At 59.7% G+C, this 19,273-nt stretch overlaps 2 protein-coding genes across 2 annotated transcripts; both read right to left on the bottom strand.

The window, feature by feature from the left end:
* Window positions 1-248: 248 nt before the first annotated feature.
* LOC118250972 (protein maestro-like) lies at window positions 249-3,959 on the bottom strand. Its single transcript, XM_035552669.2, has 10 exons — window positions 3,808-3,959; window positions 3,435-3,572; window positions 3,125-3,236; window positions 2,776-2,919; window positions 2,319-2,501; window positions 2,022-2,174; window positions 1,399-1,521; window positions 1,062-1,164; window positions 441-493; window positions 249-262 (listed from the first exon to the last, which is right to left on the bottom strand). Exons 2-9 carry the CDS (start codon window positions 3,551-3,553, stop codon window positions 459-461), a joined length of 972 nt encoding a protein of 323 aa, XP_035408562.1. The 5' UTR covers window positions 3,554-3,572; window positions 3,808-3,959; the 3' UTR covers window positions 249-262; window positions 441-458.
* Window positions 3,960-4,329: 370 nt separating this feature from the next.
* LOC118251812 (maestro heat-like repeat-containing protein family member 2B) lies at window positions 4,330-17,725 on the bottom strand. Its single transcript, XM_050710375.1, has 33 exons — window positions 17,608-17,725; window positions 17,291-17,430; window positions 16,824-16,946; window positions 16,067-16,232; window positions 15,787-15,885; window positions 15,124-15,275; window positions 14,541-14,684; window positions 13,890-13,982; window positions 13,533-13,602; window positions 13,308-13,421; window positions 13,148-13,221; window positions 12,663-12,782; window positions 12,416-12,523; window positions 12,073-12,235; window positions 11,910-11,950; window positions 11,475-11,616; window positions 11,024-11,076; window positions 10,515-10,622; window positions 10,132-10,251; window positions 9,860-9,982; window positions 9,206-9,361; window positions 8,850-8,972; window positions 8,457-8,536; window positions 7,911-8,049; window positions 7,704-7,796; window positions 7,221-7,313; window positions 6,874-6,997; window positions 6,009-6,121; window positions 5,768-5,920; window positions 5,369-5,523; window positions 4,979-5,141; window positions 4,508-4,695; window positions 4,330-4,336 (listed from the first exon to the last, which is right to left on the bottom strand). The coding sequence occupies exons 1-33, from the start codon at window positions 17,630-17,632 to the stop codon at window positions 4,330-4,332; spliced, it is 3,765 nt and encodes a 1,254-aa protein (XP_050566332.1). The 5' UTR covers window positions 17,633-17,725.
* Window positions 17,726-19,273: the final 1,548 nt, after the last annotated feature.

Genomic DNA, 19,273 nt, shown 5'->3' with positions numbered 1-19,273 from the left:
ACGGTAAGGTCCGCCAGCTCCTTCAGAACCCATTTGTGCATCCTGCCAGGCCTTGCCCCACAGGCCCCAGCGTGCCCCCTGGCCCTGGGAAAAAGACCCCTTGTCCACAGTGGTGAGGCCACGTTGAGTTGTATTTCCCCAAGTACACAGCGGTGAGACCATGTGCGGAATTTTATTGCCCACAGGGTGCCACAGTCACAGAGGGCTTTGTCTGCCGCCTGCCACGCTCGGGTGTCCTCGGTGCTGCTCCGGCCTTGGAAAGCTGCAACAAGACAGAAAGAGCTGTGAGCAGCCAGCCCAGGCAGCTGTCCCCCCTGCCACCCTGGAGCTGCTCCCCCCTGGCTGGCCGGCCCCTGGTGCCGGGCGTTTGCCGGGCTGCTTCTGGGCTCTGGCCTCTGCCCAGACCCACGGATCCGGAGCTCAGCCCCACGTGAACCGACCTGCTATCTGACGGAGCCTCAATTCCTTCTTCTTCTTCTTGCCAGGATGTCATCTAAAGTACAGAGCAAAGAGGCAAACATCAGAGCACTGCTCCACAGCCCTGGCTTCCAGCCCTGCCCTACAGCTGGGACACATACGTGGGGAGCCACTGTGCAAGGCTCTAAATATCACGGCTTGATGGTTGCTAACGCTTTTTAAGGAACTCGGAGGCAGGTTGCAATGAAAAGCCCTGGGTCCCTGTCTACCCCATCTTTAGCCCATGGTACACAGCACGGTGGGTGCTGTGGCTCAGCCTCTGGAGCAGGCCCCGGCAAGGATGAACCAGCAAGCTGGTGCCTGGCAAGCTGCGCGGGCCAGGCTGGACCCGCTGCCCACCACGCTGCCTGCACCTCCCCGGGACGGGGCAGCGAGCCAATCTGAGCATCGCCCCGTGAGGGGCCCGGCCACTCTGCTAGCGCCAGCCGTGTGGTGCTTCTCCTGCACACAGGCCAAGCTCTGAGCAACCCTGTCTGCCCTGTTCTGCAAAGGCAGGGCCCAGAGGAAAGAGGAAAGAGAAAGCAGAGGCCCCTCCAGCTCTCTGGTCGGGAAAGGGAGTGGTAAGTTCCAGTGCGGGCTCTCACCAAGGATTTCGACGGCCGATGTGTGCAGCCTCTGACCGTTCTCTAGGCAGCCTCTCCTGGCGATGGTACGGAGCCTCTCCAACATGGCGGGGGCGTATCTGGCCTAGGGAAAGACAGGAAGGCACAAGTTCATGTGGGTCCGAAAAGATGCCTTCTGTTGACCCTCAGCCAGCTGGCTGGGTGGGCCGCAGGGGGAAGGTGAGAGGCAGCGGGTGGCCAGGAGGGATGGCCATGTCCCAGTCCCGGCCAGCCCAGCATGCGTCACCGCACACTCCCCTCTGGGAGCCAGGGCAGGGCCGCAGGGCCCTGATGTCTCGCCGGAGCACAGCTTACTTACCAGGTGACTGCAGACCTCATACTGCAGCTCGTTTGCACCCAGCCTCATGGAGAGATCGATGATCTCCTGCGCCCGACTCAGCCCCATAAATGGAGCACAGTGACTGAAGGTGATCTTGCACATCTGAAAAAGAGAGTTGTGCCGTCATTCCTCCTCCACCAGAGTGTCTGGGGCCTACCCAGGGAGCTCGTCCAGCTGTGTGCTGCTGAGCTCCACCTGGGGGGGGGCTGCCCGAGGGGCACTCGCTGGCAGGGGAATGCACTGGCGGCAGCAGAGGGGACCTGCTCCATCCCTTAGGCCGGCACCCGACCCAGTCCTGATGCCTGGCGGCCGGATCCGTGGGCTTGCTCCCCACTGCCCTCTCCCAGGGGAGCACCGGCTCCGGGAGGCAAAGGCAGGCACGAAGGCACGTGGCCAGAAAAAGGACCAGAGGCCTGAGATGGTCCTGCCAGCGATGCTGGTAAGACTGCCCTGGGCAGCACAGCGGAAGGCTCGGTGGAACACTTTTCGGAGGGATCTGCAGAGACGCCCGGCAGCTGCTGAGCAGGCAGGAGTGGCAGAACGCCTCGGCCGTGGCCGCGCAGCTTTCTGTGGCTTTGGGAGTAAGCTGCAAGGGCACTTACGCTGGCAACTGCAAAGTCGGGATCCCGGAGGTGCAGGAGAAGGCTGACCCATATTTCTGCCACTTCTCCGGCGAAGAACGACCGCTTGACCGAGGCTGAGGAGGCCAGGACTGAATAGAGGCGGAAGGCCGAGTAGCGAAGGTACTCTAGTTCCTGCAACCCAGAAACCCGTTTGTCAGCTGGGTAACGAGGCCAAAGCAGACGTTCAGCCAGCAGAGGCCATCCACGCGGCGCGTGCAGGCCCCTGCCCACCCCGCACTCCTCAGACCAGCGGCAGAAAGAGTTGGGTTCACTCACAGACTCGAAGAACATCTTGGTGGACCTGGCGATGTCTTCAAAGGCCGATCCCAAGTTCACTGCCTGCAGCACCCTCACGAGCTCAGCTAGCGCCACCATGCTTTCTGCAACCACCTCGGGACAGGCAGTGTCCGCCAGGCTCTGTTGCAGCACCTGTACAACAGGTCTCCTGTGCTTTTGCACCTGCAAAGCCGAAGACATGCACAGACTTAGGGCTCTCCCTGCCTCAAAGCGCTGCTCTTTACGTGGCTGACGGGTCTGTTACAAAGCATTGTTACTCTGACATTTTGCACCAAATTGTCCCTTGGCAGCCCTGCTGGCATCAGGGAAAGGAGCGTGGCCTTAGGAAAGAGCCCTGTTTTTGCCTTTGCCGCTCTGTCCAGGCTCTCGAAGCAGCTCTCCCCCGGGGTCTTGCTAGGGAGGGGCTGCAGTCAGAGCGCAGGAAAATCCGTCTCACCTCCACGGGCACACTGCTGACTGCGTTGCCCAGAGCTCTCGCTGCCATCTGCCTTATGGTGCTGCTTCGGTGCTGTGCTTTCTCAGTGAAGACACTGAGAATCTTCAGGACGTTCCTCCCCTCGATAGGTGGGTCCTTCATCAGCTACAATAGAGCAACACATCCACGAGAGTCAGGACACAATCTCAGCCCAGGCACAGCACACAAACAGGGTTCGGACAAAGGAGCTTCCATCCGAGTCTCGGTGGTGACGCTTTCTTCCGATCTCTTCCCACGGAAAGAGGCAGCCCAAGCAGCAATACCTTTAAGAAAAGCCCTCTGGAGCCCTCCTGCCCTCCTACTGCCTCACCTCAGCAAAGAAAGCCATGGCCGTCAGCTGCAGGTTTGCTGATGGGCAGTCCAGCCACTGGGAGAAGCTCTCGATCAGCTCCTGTGAGATGAGCTGCGCACGGACCAGGACACTGCACAAAGAGCACAAGAGGCAACGCCTGGTCAGGCGGGAAGGCTGCAGGCTGCCACCCCGGACTTCCCCTCCTCCAGCACAGGCGCTGTTCTGTCCTGCAGCAGAGCTCCCCGAGCACGCAGGAAAGGTTCCCGGCAGCCGTTGCCCTGGGCGCAGCCACCCAGAGGAAGGTGAGACGCTGCCTTGGGGCTCTCACCTCGTCAGGAGGCACATGCCCTCGGCATGAGTGTGGGGGCTCTCCAGCATCGCCGACATTTTTTGCACCCAGAACGGCGTCAGCCAGATCTTCTGAGTGCATTTGCTCAGCACTGACATGAGAGTTTTGCAGAAAGGCCTGGTGAAAGAACAAGAGCCAGAGAAGTCTCAGATCACAGCAGCGTTCCGGAGGGGAAGACTTAGCAGAGCAAGAATGCTCAGCAGCTTTACGAGCCGGTTCTTCACTCATCCCAAGCTCCATCGAGGGAGAGGCAAAGAACCGCTGAAGCAACGCTGTGTAGCCGTCAAGTCTGTAAAGCTGGCAAAAAAAACAACTGTCTTTTTTAGACCTGGCAATGCCCCAAGCCACTTACAGAAGGACAAAGCCCAGGGCCCCCAGGCTCAATCGATGCCAGGCACCCGCAGCCCTCCCTGCGGGCCCTTGCCGCCAGCACGTTGCGCAGAGGGACTTGCAGGCTACAGACGGCCCCGGCTTTCTCCTGCCCTTGAGGAGCGGGAGCAGGGGCAGAGCGCGGTGCTACAAAGAATTCCCGGGATGGGGCCCCCCAGCTGGGCCTTAAGGGGAGGAAAGAGCACGCTGCGGCAAAGTGCCCTGTTATGTTGTGGGGGGACTGATCTGACCACTCGAACCTCCGCAGGGAGGCAGCACCGCCTGAGCGCAATGGATGGTGCACCCTGACAGGCCATGAATTACACCGGCAGAGCCTCTAGGGCAGGAAAGCACAGCTGCCCGTGGCCAGAGCTGGGCCACAAACCCTACGAGGATGTGGTAGCTGTGCTCGTGCTCCCTGGAAGTCACCGCACAGGAAGACCCTCAGCACACAGACATCTCTACCGTAACGGAAACAAACTTCGGACAAGCCATCATGCAATAATTACAGCCTGCCCGAGAGAAAAACAGAGAAAAGAAACCCCAAACAAACGGGGATGGGAGGAAAAAAACAAGTCTGCAGCCTCAAGTGGCCTCGTGCCTAGGAAGCAGGACAGGAAGCAAACGAACATGCTTGGCTAGGCAATGCAAGCCCCCCCTTCCCTGCCCCTCCCGCTCCTGACCTGCGCACGTTGTCCTCTCGCCGCTGATCCTCAGAGAGCCCTCTCCAGGGGCTGAGGGGCGCAAACAGCATCTCTTCCCCCAGTGCCTCGCTGACCTGCAGCAGGAGCCCAGGGAGGAGGGAGGGAAGCAAGCTCTGGACCCCCTCCTCGGACTGCACAGACACCACTTCTGAGATGGCGCAGGCGACCTACAGGGAAATTAGACCGAGAACCACCTGTTAAACAAGAGCTTTGCCACCAGCCCCGGCCGCCTGGCTGCCTGGGGCGCTTTTACTGCCTGCACGTCCCGTATCCGTGACAGCCTTGCAGCCTGGGAGCAGCGGCTGTCCCGGCCGTCCCAAGCTGCTAACGCTGAGACACCCCAGCACAGTGTCCTGGCAGTGTCCAGAGACGTTTGCAAAGGGCACCCAACGCCTTTGCCTCGGACTGTGCGTGGGGGAGCAGACGCAAAGCCTCTGCCACTGAACGTACAGTCAAGGACTCCGGAGAAGGCTGCTGGTCCTCCAGCCTGCGACTGGACGAGCTGGGCTTGGAGCTGTTGTCTCCCACTCTCTTCAGCTTCTCCGATAAGCGCTTCAGCACACAGATGCCAATGCTGTCTTTCCCCAGAGTCCTCCACAGCTCCAGTGTGTTTCTGCAAAGGAGATGTGCAACCATGAGCCCGTATGCTCTGTTACCTGTGATGCCTTCACCTCACTCTTCTTCAGCAGCTGGGCTGAAGATGCCCGGTTCCTACCAGCGATACGAGCACACCTCAGACATTTTGGTGTAGGAAAAGGAGCTGCTGCTTCACTTGGATCACCCTAGTGGAGACAAGCTACGGCCCTCTGACCCCAGCAAGAAAGGGAGTAGTGCATATACCTGTCCATAGGCACAAAGTTCTGGATGATGAAATCAATCGTGAGCTCCTCGTGATAGCGGGCCAGGATCAGCACCGCATCGTGCACAAAGTACATGAACGAGGTCTCCAGCATGGACCATGTGCAGGTGAGCAGGATGAAGAGGACGCCTGGCACCTGAAAGAAGCAGGGGACAAAGAACGTCTTGGTACTTCCTTGCTTCTGCGGGGACGTGGACGTTCAGCCCATGAGCCACGCCTGCTCCCTTGCCACGCTTTCAAGCTCTAAGGCGAAATTTCACCCCTACCACCCTGCCCAAGCCCTGGCTCTGCACCGAGAGCTTCTTTAGCACACAAACGGCAAGACGTGTGGTGCGACAGCCAAAACGAGAAAGTCCAAGTCACGGAAAAATGTCTCTTACGTCTGGAAGAATGTCCTTTCCACATATTTTGAGGAAGGTGATCATCCAGTTCCCTGCAGCACGCACACGTCTTCCTCTGGCACGCCGGAAGGTCTCCTTGATGGCATTCATGAAGTCTGCGGCCTGTTCTTTGGGGAAGTTTTTGCAAACGATCTGGAAAGAAACAAGAAACAGGAGAGATCCTGTCACGGCTCTGCTCCAGCTCTTCAGAACTTAATGCAAACTTGAGGGCACTCTTCACCTCTCCAATTTTGACAGAGGTCTGGAGCTGCTGAGATGTGGCGATCCGGTTACTCAGCCCCTCACACGAGCTCGCAGGGTCGTCTGTCTCGAACACCCTGTTCGTGGCCTTGGCTGGAACGAGCATGGGGAGAAAAGGGGAGTCACACTTAGGGAAACTGAACTTCCGTTCCCAGGCTTTGCTGAAGGGGGACCAGAGGCCAGGGTAGTTAGTCTTGAACTCGGTGCAGCGGGATGTCCCTTGCCAGGTTCTGCAGCGGATAAAGCCTGGGCTGAACAGACCCCTCTTTTCCCTGGAGGTGCTTGTTTCAGGGGCTGCAGGCCTCTGCTCCCTGCAGCTGCCTCTCCTCCTGCCACACAGGCCACCAGCGTCTCTGGGAGGCCCACAGGCTCCTCAGCGCAGACAGATGCTGCTCAGTGAAAAGGTGGTAAGAGCTGCCTTCTACGTGATTTCCCGGGGGGTTGGTTGGTGCCCCATCCAGCAGCTTCCTTCAGTACAGAGACTGTTTCTCAAGGGGCTGGAAAGGGGTTGAACCAAAATCCATCGCCTCACGCTCTGGGCCTGCAGCTCAGCTCCCTCCTTCCTAACGCTCCTAACTTTAGGGGTCTACGTCCTGCTGTCAGCAGCAGGGGATGGCCCTGAGTGCCCCCGGCTGCAGGAAACGCTGCTGGCAGGTGGGACTGGGTGGCCCTCTGCCAGGATCCCTCCCCAGGTGGCTGAGGAGGTGGAGGACGAACAGGGTGGGGACAGGGCAGCAGCCGAGCACCGTGCCTCTCCTTTCCCTGCTGGCAGCAGGGCCCAGCCCCTGGGATCCTGGTAGGGCCAGGCGGGGCAGAGAGGGCCGGCAGGCGCCTGCTCTACTCACCTTGGATGTGGAGAAGGGAGCTGAGGCAGGTAGCGGCCAGCTGGCGGGAGCTGGTCACGGGGTCATAGGTCAGAGGCCCCAGCAATCCCGCCAAGGAGCCAAACGGCACGTAGGCACATCTTGTCTGCATGGGGGAGAGGAAGAACAAAGGCTGTAGGTGGCCCCAGCGCCCCCTTGCGTCTCCCACCCGTGCCCCACTCAAGCCAGGACTGGGCAGAGGGGCCACCCCGTAGCGCTGGGGGACCCGAAAGCCCGTGCACAGCTGGGCAGAGCTCCCCTTCCAGGCCCCAGTGGTTCCAGGGAGCAGGGGGCACACGGTGGGCATCCTTACTCACCTGGAAAGTGACTCCATCTCTGCAATCCGCCAGCAGCTGGGCGCAGACCTGCAGGGCCCTCTTGCGCACCCACGGATTGTCCGAGGAGAGCCAGAGCCACAGTACCTGGGGCAGAACAGCTCTGTCTCGCAAGGGGCGTCTTTCCCTTCCCGCCATCCCTCTCCATTTCCCTCCCTTCCTGGCACTTTCCCTGAGGGCCTGCCCCGCGGCCCCACCGAGTACTGGCACTGCTGCCTGCACTGCCCCACTCTCTTCAGACACAGCTGCCCCCACCCAGGAGCTCTTTCATGCAGCCATCTCCTTGCTCCAGCCGGCCCCGGGCTGCCTCTTGGCTTTCCCCCCTGCAGGGCCCGCTTCTTTGCCTCCCTGGGGTCACAGTGACCTGGCGTGGCAGCAGGAGGTTCCTGCTCCTCTGCTAATTCGCCAGGGGCCCCAGATCTCGGTCCCCACTACTGACAGGAGGGATGCTTTCCCCATCGCCCCATGGATACTCACGTGGACGATGTCTACGAAGACGACAGGGGTTGGCTTTGTCTCGAGCACGACTGCCATGAGCCGGCCCAGAGCCTTCGTGGCCACGTGCAGAGACTGGAGCGGAGGAGAGGGACGGAGATGCGGTATCACGGTTGCTGCCAGCGCACAGGTTGTGCTGGGGGGAGGGGTCCTGACCAAGATGTGGGCAGGGAAGGGACAGCAAGGTACCTGTAGCTGCAGCACTGCCACCTCTGCGTTCCCTATCTCCTCCATCTGCTCAGCCGCTGAAGGAGGTATCAGAATGGACTGGCAGCAGTCAGACAGCAGGCTGCAAATTTCCTTCCTGCTAAAAGAGATCTTCAGCTTGCTGGCAAGGGGAAAAAGGAAGAGAGAAAAAAAGAGAAGTTACTAGCGCTCTCCAGAGACGGTCAAATGGCATCTGGGCTTGTCCTCATCGACAGCCCCAAACCCAACCAGCCTAGCCTGTGGCGGTGAGTGCTGCCTTCAGCTCCGGCAGCTGCTGTCTCCTCCCCGGCAGCAAATACCCCCCAACTCCAAAGTGAGGGAGACCCTGGGGCTCCTTATCTTCCCTGCCAGATGGCAGGAGGACCAGAGCCTTTCTCCCCGCCCAGAACCTTCCCTACAGGTCACTGGGCACAACAGCCCAGCCCTCTCTCTTGTAGATGCTGCTCCTCATCCCCTACCCGCTTTGGGAGCTCCCCGACAGGAGGAACGTCATCCCGCCTCACAGCCCCCGCAGCTCCTCGCTCTTACCTCCACTGCTCCAGGGCCAGAATCACCTTCAGGTGCAGTGACGATGCCGGGAAGTCCCAGAGAGTCTTCTTCATCAAGTTCTGCAAGTCCCAGAGAGAAATTGGCAAAGTGGGCATTGGGCATAGGAGAGCTCTTGCACCCTGCCCAGAGACGGGCACTACTACCAGACACTGGCTCCATCACTCCTGCAGCTCCCACAGAGGCGCTGCAGGATGTAGCAGCTCCCCAGCGGCTGCCCGGCCATGGCCACTGACTGCCAGCACCCAAGGGCCCCACCAGCTGGGGACATGGCTCTAGGAGCTCAGGAGCTCCCACTCGGCTGAGGGAGACCTTCATGCCTCATGGCATGGCCCAAAACTCCCCTGCAAGACAGCCCTGGCTCTGGGCACTCACCTGCAGGATCAGCAGCAGCTTGTGCTGCAGGACGGGATCAAAGCTGCCGAAGTTGCCCACAGCTTGGATGGCACGACCGACCTCGGTGATGCTCTGCACCAGGGCGAGATTTTTCGGCAAGTTCTGAGGTCCAAGAGAGAAGAAAACACTTTGAACTGGATGAAGGGCCACGGGCTGCAAGAGGAACATGTGCACGCGGGGGAAATCTAGGGGAAGGGCTTGGGTCTTCATGCTGGGACAAACCGTTCCTTGGGGGACCTTTAGAAAGAGACGGCCCGTCTCAGGTATGCCCTAGCGCGGAGGGACTGGAGCTGGGGCACCCAGCATCCCTGCCCCTGCACGCCCCGAGCTCTCACCTTGCTACTGGAGATGTAGAGCAGCAGGATGTTGCCCACGATGTCTGCCTCCACGCGGGCGAGCAGTTGTTCCTCGGAGGCACGCAGTGCCATGCTGCTGTAGGCGAGCATGGCAGCATTGCAAGCGGCCTGAGCTCTCATGCTGGCCTGGGTCATCTGCGTCGGTAAAGATGCTGTGAGACGTCCGCCCGATGGCCCCCCACACCCCACGATGCCCCTTGGGCTCCCGAGGCAGGAGCTGCCCTGCCCCTGCACCAGCTTCTTATTTCCCCGGGCACGTCCTGGCAGCTCCTCAAGCTGCTCCCCCAGCTCTCTGTGAGCTCTGGGGCCAGGAGTTGTTCCGAGCCCGCAGGTCGGGCTCTCGCATGGGGCTGGGCCGGAAGGGCGCAGCCTCTGTCACGCTGCATTTCAGTCAGGGGAACAGGGCTGTGCGCAAGCGGCCGCTGCAGCTCGGATCCACGAGGCACAAAACCCCATCCTCTCCGAAGACACCCCACGGGCCCCAGCTGCAGGGGGTCCCCTTCGAAGCGCAGGTCTCGAGGGGTTCTTACGCTAGGGGCAACCTAAATGCAGCTGCCATGATTCGGCCGCTACTGGTGCAGAAGTGAAAAGAAGGTGGAAGAAAGCCAATGAGTGAAACCCCAAACACTTCACCTTCTTGCGTCTGGAAACCCCAAAACACCGGACGTTGCACAGTGTGGCAGCAAATGTTGTGAAGGTCTCCAAGACCAGGCGGAAGTGGCTGTCGGCGGCTTGGCAGACAAGAGAAATGATTCCCTGCAACAAAAGGCCGAGGGACAGTTGGCACAGGCCCAGACGTTCAGTCACGGCCAGCCACAGTGGCAGGCAGCGATGAGGAGATGGAAAAGGCCTGGAGCAGGGCCGGGAGAAGCCCTTTCCCCCAGGGACAGTCCAGGGAAACTCACCTGGGCCTCAGATGGCTCCTCAGGTTTTGCTTTCTTCAGATGTTGCAGCAGCTTCTCTTGGACGTGTGGGAGTTCCTGACAAGCTCCCAGCGTCGTCCCAAGAGCCTTGTACAGGAAAGCCTGGAAGGGAAAAAGCCGAGCCCGAGATGCAGCAACAGCGTGGCGTGCTGGAACGGGGCCAGAGCAGGACAGGCCCCAGCGCACGGGGAGCAGCCGAGACCGGACGCAGGGATGGGCTTTAGCCAGCCCCGCTCAGCACGGAGGGAAGGGCCGCTGGGGGGCAAGGGCTGGGGAAGCAGCGCAGAGCACCGCCTGCAGCCCCAGCCCCGCAGGCGGGCGCCCCGTGGCTGCGCTGCCAGGGGAGAGCCGGGCAGGGAACCGACCTTCTCCCCAGAGCCGCTGGGAGAGCTGTCCAGCCGCTGGCTCAGCTCACAGCTCAGGCGCTTGACCCAGGCGTCGTCCTTGATGGTTTCCAGTGATGCCCTCAGGAACTACAGGAGAGAACAGGAGAGGAAGCGAATGTTGCTTTGCCTTTCGCCAGGGCCGCTTCCCACATTCCCAGGTCCCGGGAACCTGCTGGGGGAGAGCTGCCTGGAAGGACAGTCCCTCTCCCCACCTCACCACAACCCTCCCCTCCTTTAACCCGCCTGCGCTCTTCTCCTTTGACACCCCCTTGGCTCAGGACAAGCAGGAAGAGGCAGTGCCAAGGCACACGGCCACGCCGGAGTGGCATTAAATGAGGGCATTCGCGTTCAGCTGTGGCCCGTGTGGGGAGAGACTCCTCTAGGCAGGCAGGCACCTTCTGCAGAAGGAGGCGCAGGGTGCCTGGGAAACGCCCCTGCCACCTGGGAAATGCCACCTCTATATGCTATGCCTCCCAAGGCTGCTGTACCTTAAGCAGACGGCGCTCCCACCCTGCAGAGTCTGGGATGTTCTCGTTTTCTCCTGGAAAGTAGGAAGAAGAAAAAAGCCCTTGCTTGGGATCAAGCCGCAAAAGAAGAGCTGCTGCAAACCTGGCCTGGCCCAGGGAACCTGGTGGCTGCACCCCCTCCAGAGGCAGCCTTCCTGTCCCTCCCCACAAGCGCCGTCCCAGCAGGGACATGGAGGTGCCGCCAAGACCAGCATGCTGTCCGAGGGGACGGCAAGGGCCCCATCCATGCGCCGGGACGAATGCATCGCTGTGGGACCACTCCCCCCAGCTTCAGTGCTGGCTCCCTGGAAGGGAAACGGCAGCAGAACAAGCACTGGGCAACAGGCGATGATTTCCCTTAGCCATGCGGGGAAGCTGACTTGTCATGCCCTCCCCTCCCTCCCCTGCCTCTCCATCCCCACCAGCACTTTACCCTTGAGGTACTGCAGCAGCAGGGGAATCTCGGTGTTCCACATGGCCCCCACAGCTCCATGGATCCTGCTGTGGAGGCTCTGCATCACCAGCAAGGCAGCAGCTTGGAGCTCACTGCCCGCAAAAGGAGACCCCGCCACCACCTGCGTACAGAGAGCACAGAGAAGCAGGGTCACTTCTGCCGCAAGACCTGCGACTTCTCCCATGAAGGAAGCGGCTCGGCGCTACCCCGGCTGCCAAGGAGCAGCTGATGGCTACGCCCATCGTGCTTCAGCCGCGGGAAGGGAACGGGGTCCCCAGGTGGCACACTCAGGACACGCTGCTCCCTCCTCAGGGCTCCTGGCACCAGCCTCTAAAGCATCGCTGCCCCGGCCTCTCTGGACATCGCTGCCCTGTCCAGAAAAGCTCTTTCTTTCCCCAGGGCCCCACTACTCACCAGCAGGCGAGCCAGCAAGGTATGTGGAGTCAGCGTTGTCTCTGCGGGGAGAAAGAAATGCTGGGTGAGATGCCAAGCCACACCGTGCCCTGCCACTCTGACGTCCCTGCAGGACGCAGACACGGAGGTCAGCAGAGCTCATTGGGGGAGTTTCTACTCCTACCTTGCAACAGGGAGTTGAGGACATCGGGATCCAGCTCTTGATGCTCACACGCTGCTGTTAACTCATTTCTCTCAGCCAGGGCTCGGAGACAGCGGGAGAGGGGGATCAGCATGCCCGTGTACTTGGCTGGCAACACATATATCAGCAGCCTCGGCCACAGGAGCTGTAGGCAATGAGACAATTCAGCCCATCAGCAGTTCTGCCTCAGCTCAGAGATGGAGAGGATGGTGTGCATCCCCCTGAGCCCTGGGCACTTCAGAGCACGCTGTGGGGGAGCAAAGGGGTCTAGGAACGAATGGCCTGAAGGAGAGGAGCAGCAGCAGCAGGACAGAGTATGACTTACTTTGGCCATCCCTCTCACAGAGATGTCCAGTGACCCCAGGACGTCCATGCACAGCCCTTGGAGACCTCCTTCTTCCCGGGCTTCCTGGGCAGACAGGAGTCCTGCAGCCTGCGAGACAATGTTGGGAACCCCCCGCTTGCTCTCAGTTCCTGACCCAGAAGGCTCAGGCGTGGCCCCACCAGTGCTCCCATGCCAGCCTCCTGGCAGCGCAGATCTCCCAAGGGAAGATGTTGCACGCTGTCCTTACCCTTCTGCTCGAGCTCTGGCTGAACTCGCTGAAGATGTATCCCACAACGTCCCACGCCGAACAGCTCTGGGCATTGGCACTGAGCAGCTCCCTGATGAAGTGCAGAACTGCCCTCCTCACCTGCCAGGGGTCAATTGTGGTTATGGTTTTCCTGCTCCGAAGCCAAAGGGAAGCCACCTGCTCACCGGGGCGGCCCTTCCGGCCTGCGTAGAGACAGCGAGAATGTAGGAGAAGCCTTTTCTCCTGAGGTCAGGGCACGCTTTGGCACCAGGCCGTGCATTTTCCCTGCACAGCACGGGGACACGGGGACCTGCCCGTGCTGGCAGCGGCATCACCTCTCGCCATCAGCCCTCCAGTAAACAGGAAGGAGCGGGGAAATGGTTGTCTAGGTCAGAGCCCTTCCGGTACAGTCTCGCCAGGCTCTGCCCTGAGGGAAAAGGTTTCTTACCACCCCGACGGCATAGTCCCTTCCCAAAGCAGCTCACCCGCGTGCTGGGGTCCCTGCACACACACTTGACAGCCTCCACGACCTGGGGCAGCTTCTCTGTCATCGCGGGCTCTGCAAGAGATACAGCGAGGCATGCGTGGAGTCACAGCCCAGAGGGCGGAAGAGAGCCCTCAAAGCCCTGACCCCGCAGTACTGACCATCACAGCGTGCCAGAGCACCGAGCAGACCCAGGGCTGCCACGCGCCCGGCCTCCCTCTCGTGGCCCAGCTGGGACTCCAGGAACAGGATCGTCTCCTCTGGGCAGATCCGAGCTGTGGGGAGGAAATCCCATCCTGCATTAGCAAGCAGCTTACACCCGTTTCTGAGCTTTGGGAGAGAGCTGCCGGGACACCACAGGGCATCGCCACATCTGCTCTCCTTACCTTGCAGCAGGATGCACTGGGTCAGCTCTGCCTTATGGTCCTGGCTGCGCTCTTTGGTCTCGTCAGTGAGCTGTGGGAACAAGGTCCATTGGAGAAAGTCACATCAGCATCGAGAGGGACCGAAAAGGAACGGCGCTGCCAGCTCTCATCTCCCTGGGCACTCGTGGGAAGAGGACCCCCACCCAGGACCCAGCCCACCCCACAGCGTCCCCAGGGACACACGCACAGGTCTGGAGCACCCAGGAGCCACCCAGGAGCCAAGGCTGAGCAGCCTTCAAAGACTCGGGGCTCTGGAGTCCTCCCGAGGCTCAGCCAAGAGGTAATTGCTGTGGCTGCGTGGGTGCAGGCTCCCCTTACCTCGTTGTACACCACACTGGTGATGGCAAGACACTTGCCCTTGGGGATGAGGGTCTGAACTTGCTCCAAGGCCTCCAGGAAATAAATGAGGCTCTGCAAGAGAACAAGAGAGGAAGAAAGGGCCGAAGCCACGTCAAGCCACTTGCGAATGGAGAAACTGTGCACAGCTGAGATCAGGGGAGTCCCCAGTGCTCCTGCACAGGGCTTCTTGTTCACCCTCCCCTCACGGCAGCACTAGGAGTCTCTTCTCTGAACAGAGCCTTCTTTTGGCAATGTTTCCAGGCATTTCCTACCCATCAGGCCTCTTCCCCCCCGCTCCGCCCGCCCCCCCCCCCCAAGTCAGATACAACTGGACATGGCCCTGCATCTTAGAACAGAGCTCCCCATGCAAACAGCCCCCACGGAGGTGGTAGCAAAGCCTCCCAGCTCCCAGAGATGGGCCCCACTGACTCCCGGCTCCCTCCTGGCCCCATCACGGTTGCTCTTCTCTTGCCTGAAGAGCCCAGGGAGCCTCAGATCTCCATTGATCTCCCTGTTCCATCTTTCTCTAAGGGGAGCTCCCTGGCTCCTCCCTGCATGCCACAGATCCCCGAGCCCCCGTGCCACTCGCACAGACCCCACGTCCGTGCCAGGCGCTGCACCACACCTCACCTTGGTCACCCTGGAGGTGTCTTGGGCCGTTTGATACTGGTGCAGGAGCCAGAGGAGCTGCTCCCAGACCTGCTCCCGGTGCTCCTCCTTGTGCAGGAGGACGCACATCAGTGGAGTCATGGCCCTGATGACGGCCTGCTTGTCCTGGAGAGGAACCGGGGAGGCCCAGCGTCAAAGGCTGAAGGTCTGCCCTGCCCACGGAGAGGACTTCCCCTCTCCCTCTCCCTCTCCCTCTCCCTCTCCCTCTCCCTCTCCCTCTCCCTCTCCCTCTCCCTCTCCCTCTCCCTCTCCCTCTCCCTCTCCCTTCCCCTTCCCATTCCCATTCCCATTCCCATTTCCCCTTTCCCTTCTGCCCTGCACGAGACGGGCTCGCTCTGGAGGGCAGAGAGGTTTTCCCCACCCCTCACCCCCCACCCTGCCTGCCCAAATGCCCGGGGATTCAGCTGCTTCCCCGCAGGGAGCCCCCAGCCGCAGGCACAGAGCCAGTCTGGGGCCTTTTGCAGCCAGCCCGCTGGGCACGGACAGAGGCACCGTCGGGGACATCCCTGCTGCCATCCCCAGCCGGGAAAGCAGCAGTCCTCACCTCTTCCTCCTGGCAGTCCAGCCAGTTTCCTGCCACAGAGCAGAACACCTGGGAAAGGTTTTCGTATAGCTGCTCTTTCTCCGTGGCAGGCAAGGGGCATCCTTTCCAGGTGCAGATGTAAATGTTGACCCCTTTCGCCCATTGCTCCAGAACTGCACCAAGAGAAGAGAAAAAGGAGCCTGTAGCAGGGAAGGTAGCGGCACCCCCCGCCAGCCTGCTGTAAGCACAGTTCAAGGCTCGCCAGGGTTCAGCTCAGGAGCAGAGCTAGGTTTGAGGGCAAGTTGTGTGCTCGAGGTGTCTAGATGACAACGCCACGCTGTTTCTGTCCTCCACATGACACCTTTTCCTCACAGTCTCCAGCATTTTCCTCTGCAGCCCCTGCCCTTCCCTTCCCAAATCTTTGCCCATCAGCACAGGGACATTAACCCGGGAGCAAAGCCCAGGAAGGCAGCAAAGAGACCCAGGAGTTCCCGGGCACCTTCACCTCCAGCCCACAGAAACCTCGTGGCCTTCACCCACCCTTTCCAGGTGCCCCCAACGTTCTGGGATGGCCGAGGTCTGGCGGCACTGTGGGCTCAGGCCCGCCATGCCCGCGCTGAGACCGGAGCGAGGTGCCAAGGGCTGCCCTGCCCCTGCCCCTGCCCCTCCCCAGGGTCCACTCACCACCACAGGCGGCACGCAGGATCCGGCTGCTCCCTAACTGGCCCACCACGGTGCGCAGGCCCAACAGCATCATGCGCATGAAGGGGATGCACTGCAGGGCTGCGAAGAGAATGGAGAGTGGCCACGGTCAGAGCCCCCAGCTGGCACTGGCAGTGAGGGAAGAGGCGCTGCAGCCACGGTGCCCCCCAGCTCAGCACGGGTCGCGTGGAGAGGGGAAGGATCCCTTTCCCAGCTATCACAGACTGGCCCAAAGCGGGAGGATGGGGGTGCTGGACCGTACCATAGGTGCTGATGAGTTTGCCCACAGTGATGAGCACGAACTCCTTGGAGATCTCCCCCGGGGCCTTCAGCTGGGCCTGGAGCTCGGCTATCACAAAGCTGAAGTGGGAGCGGGCCAGAGCCACCAGGACGTCACTAGCAGCCATCTTTGTGTCTTCCGTCACGCCCTGAAAAAGAGGCTCAGGTGAATTGCCCCCCGGGAGACAGGCTGAGGCACTTGGACGGGCTGAACAGGTGCAGGTGCCGGAGCACTGGCACAGGGACACTGTGGGGTCTCCCTCCTTGGAGATCTTCAGAAGCCGCCTGGACGCGGTCCTGGGCAGCCTGCTCTGGGTGGCCCTGCTGGAGCAGGGGTTGGACCAGGTGGACCCAGACAGTCCTGCCAGCCTCAGCCATCCTGTGATACCCTGATATGCGAACCAGCCGGCACCGGCTACGGGGCTTCAGCTCTAACGTTCTCTGTGTGCTGGAGCCACTGGGAAGATGGCCCCTACTCCCCCACAACACCCCTTGGGGACAGCTGTGCCTGGGGCTGGGCGGCAGCCACCTCTGGTCCCCTGGGGAAAGAAGGGGAGCAGCTCCCCGGCTGTCGCTCCCCGCCTAGCCCAGGCAGGCGTTTCCCCAGCCGCTTTGTCCCTCAGGGCCACTGGGGAGCCTCTGTTGGGCCCCAATGCCAGAAAAACCTGTCTGCACTGCTCCGGATTTCCCTAAAATGCCTGGCAGGCTGCTCCCATCGCCTTCCAAGAGCACCATCTCACCTGCTCAGCTGTCAGGTCACGGGACACCTCTGCTATCAGCCGGTTCACGACACCGCACTGCAGGCGGCTGTCATCTCCCCACAAGACGCTCTCCAGCTCGCAGTAAGTCTGCGCTCTGTCACCCTGGGGACAGAGCATGACAGGGATCAGTTGCACTTGCTTTGCCCTTCTTCCCAGGGAGCCGCCAGCTGCCCACCCTCGCTCTGCAGAGCCTAGGGACGTGCCGCTGGGGCTGGGAAGCTGCAATGGCAACACAAATCCCCTGGCCTCTAGGCTTTGGCACCCATGGGACCTTGGGACGGGGCCAGGGCAAATGACTGCTCCTTGAGCAGCTCCAGGCTGGGCCCTGCCCCGTGCCGGGGCTTCTGGACGAGGAAACCAAGAGGGCAGAGGTGCCGACAGGCACAGTCTCCCCCTGCGGCACCCAGGGAACCCCACTGCATCATGGTGGGGCGCCCCCAGCTCACCTCCTCGTCTTGCAGACGCTCTAGCAGAGAAGTCACAACAGTGGCAAAGGTCGGGGCCGCTTCAGGGACAGGCCCCGTCACCCTGCCTCTGCTGTGGTGACGTCTACGTCTGGGCCGGCAGCCCACACAAGTAAAGAGACCTGGAAGGAAAGAACGGAGCAGGTGTCATTGGTGCTGCTGGCTGCAGGGGGCTGGAGCTGGTAGGGACAAGTATCTTGGCCAGTTTGGAGAGAAATCTCCGCAGGAGATGCAGCCCCGAGCAGCCTGCTGTGAAGGGTCCTGCTTCAGCCCCCAACCTCCCTCCCGCTGCCCCTCACCGCTAAGGGCTCTCAGCCTCTCCATCGCAGTAGGATGTCCCCAGATAGACCCAATGCTCTCTCTGGGTCCTCCTCCTACAGGCCCCACAAGCAACTGGGCCACAGCTGGCACCCATGCCAGAGGGATATAGGAGCCAAGCACTGTGACATCACCACCAGGGCCTATTACCACACAGAGGGCCGTCCCTACCTCACCACTGAAGTAGACTTGAAGAGGAAACTTCTGCACTGAGATACATCGTGGCAAACCTACAGTATCATGGTCTGGTTGTCACCTTCCACCACTTCTCCACTGGGGTCACAGAATCACAGAATATCCTGAGTTGGAAGGGACCCACGAGGATCACTGAGTCCAACTCCCGAGTCTCCAAAGGACCGCCCAAAAAGTCAGACCCTGCATCCAAGAGCGTTGTCCAAGCGCTTCTTGAACTCCGGCAGGCTTGGTGCTGTGACCACTGCCCTGGGGAGCCTTTTCCAGAGCCCGACCACCGTCTCGGTGCAGAACGTTTTCCTCACACCCAGCCTGACCCTCCCCTGTCACAGAATCACAGAATCACGGAATGGTTGAGGTTGGAAGGGACCTCCAGAGCTCCTCTAGTCCAATCGCCCTGCTCAAGCTGGGTCACCTAGAGCATGTCACAGAGGATCGCATCCAGGCAGGTTTTGAATATCTCTAAAGAAAGAGACTCTACGACCTCCCTGGGCATCCCCATTCCAGTGCTTAGCTCCATGCCATTCCCTCAGGTCCTGTCGCTGTCCCCAGAGAGCAGAGCTCAGCGCCTGCGCCTCTTGCGTTTGACTAACCTCTGTGTCTGCCTTATGCTGTTTTATGAAAAACAGTGTTGAGAAATGCACGTATGTCCCAGATGCTTCCATTCCGCTTTTCACAAAAGAAAGGACATGAAGCTGTACATACAGAATTGTATTAAAGTGTACACTGGAGCTTTGTGAAGTGTGCTGACTAATGTTTTTACTGGGGAGATGGTTTTCCAGGTATATGCCAGGTACATAAATCACTTTCCACTGCAAATAACTGATTTTTATCATTTTTCTGTAAAATGAAAATAGAAGCTGAGTAGCATGAATTTGAGGTAGCTACTTACTGAATTATCAGCATACTGTATTCCTAAACAGCAGTTTAAAGTCTTACAGCTATACAAAAAAAAACAAAAACAAAAACAAAAACAAAACAAAACAAAAAAACATTTCCTGAAATTAAAAAGGTAACTACTTCAGGAAGATAATGCTTATAATTAATACATTAATGAAAATAAATTTGGTAGGATATTTCTGTGATCTACTGCTCTACCTTTCTTTAGGAAAGCACCAAACTCAATAAAATCAGAAGTCGAACGAACATATCTGTATATACTGATACTGCATTGAACCCAAATAGAAATCTTTCCTTGTTGCAGTCAGCAAAACCAGGTTATCTTTCTGAGAGACGAGTCTGATGGCAATTTTATATAAAAATGTTCTGGAAATAAATCACCAGAACTAGACTCCCATTCATCATCATACTGATTTGTATGGTCCAAAGAGAAGGATGATAAGAGTGACGCTCTAGCCTGGTAGAGAGCATATTCATCTGAGATACGGAGGTCCCAGGCTTTCCTTTCGTGAATACTGAAGTGTTTTGCACAAAATGGAACAGCTTTGACAGAAC

The sequence above is a fragment of the Cygnus atratus genome, chromosome 4 (assembly GCF_013377495.2).
Source record: "Cygnus atratus isolate AKBS03 ecotype Queensland, Australia chromosome 4, CAtr_DNAZoo_HiC_assembly, whole genome shotgun sequence".
Classification (NCBI taxonomy): Eukaryota; Metazoa; Chordata; class Aves; order Anseriformes; family Anatidae; genus Cygnus; species Cygnus atratus.
The sequence above is the reverse complement of the archived record's forward strand: the minus strand, read 5'-3'. Positions and strand labels throughout refer to the sequence as shown.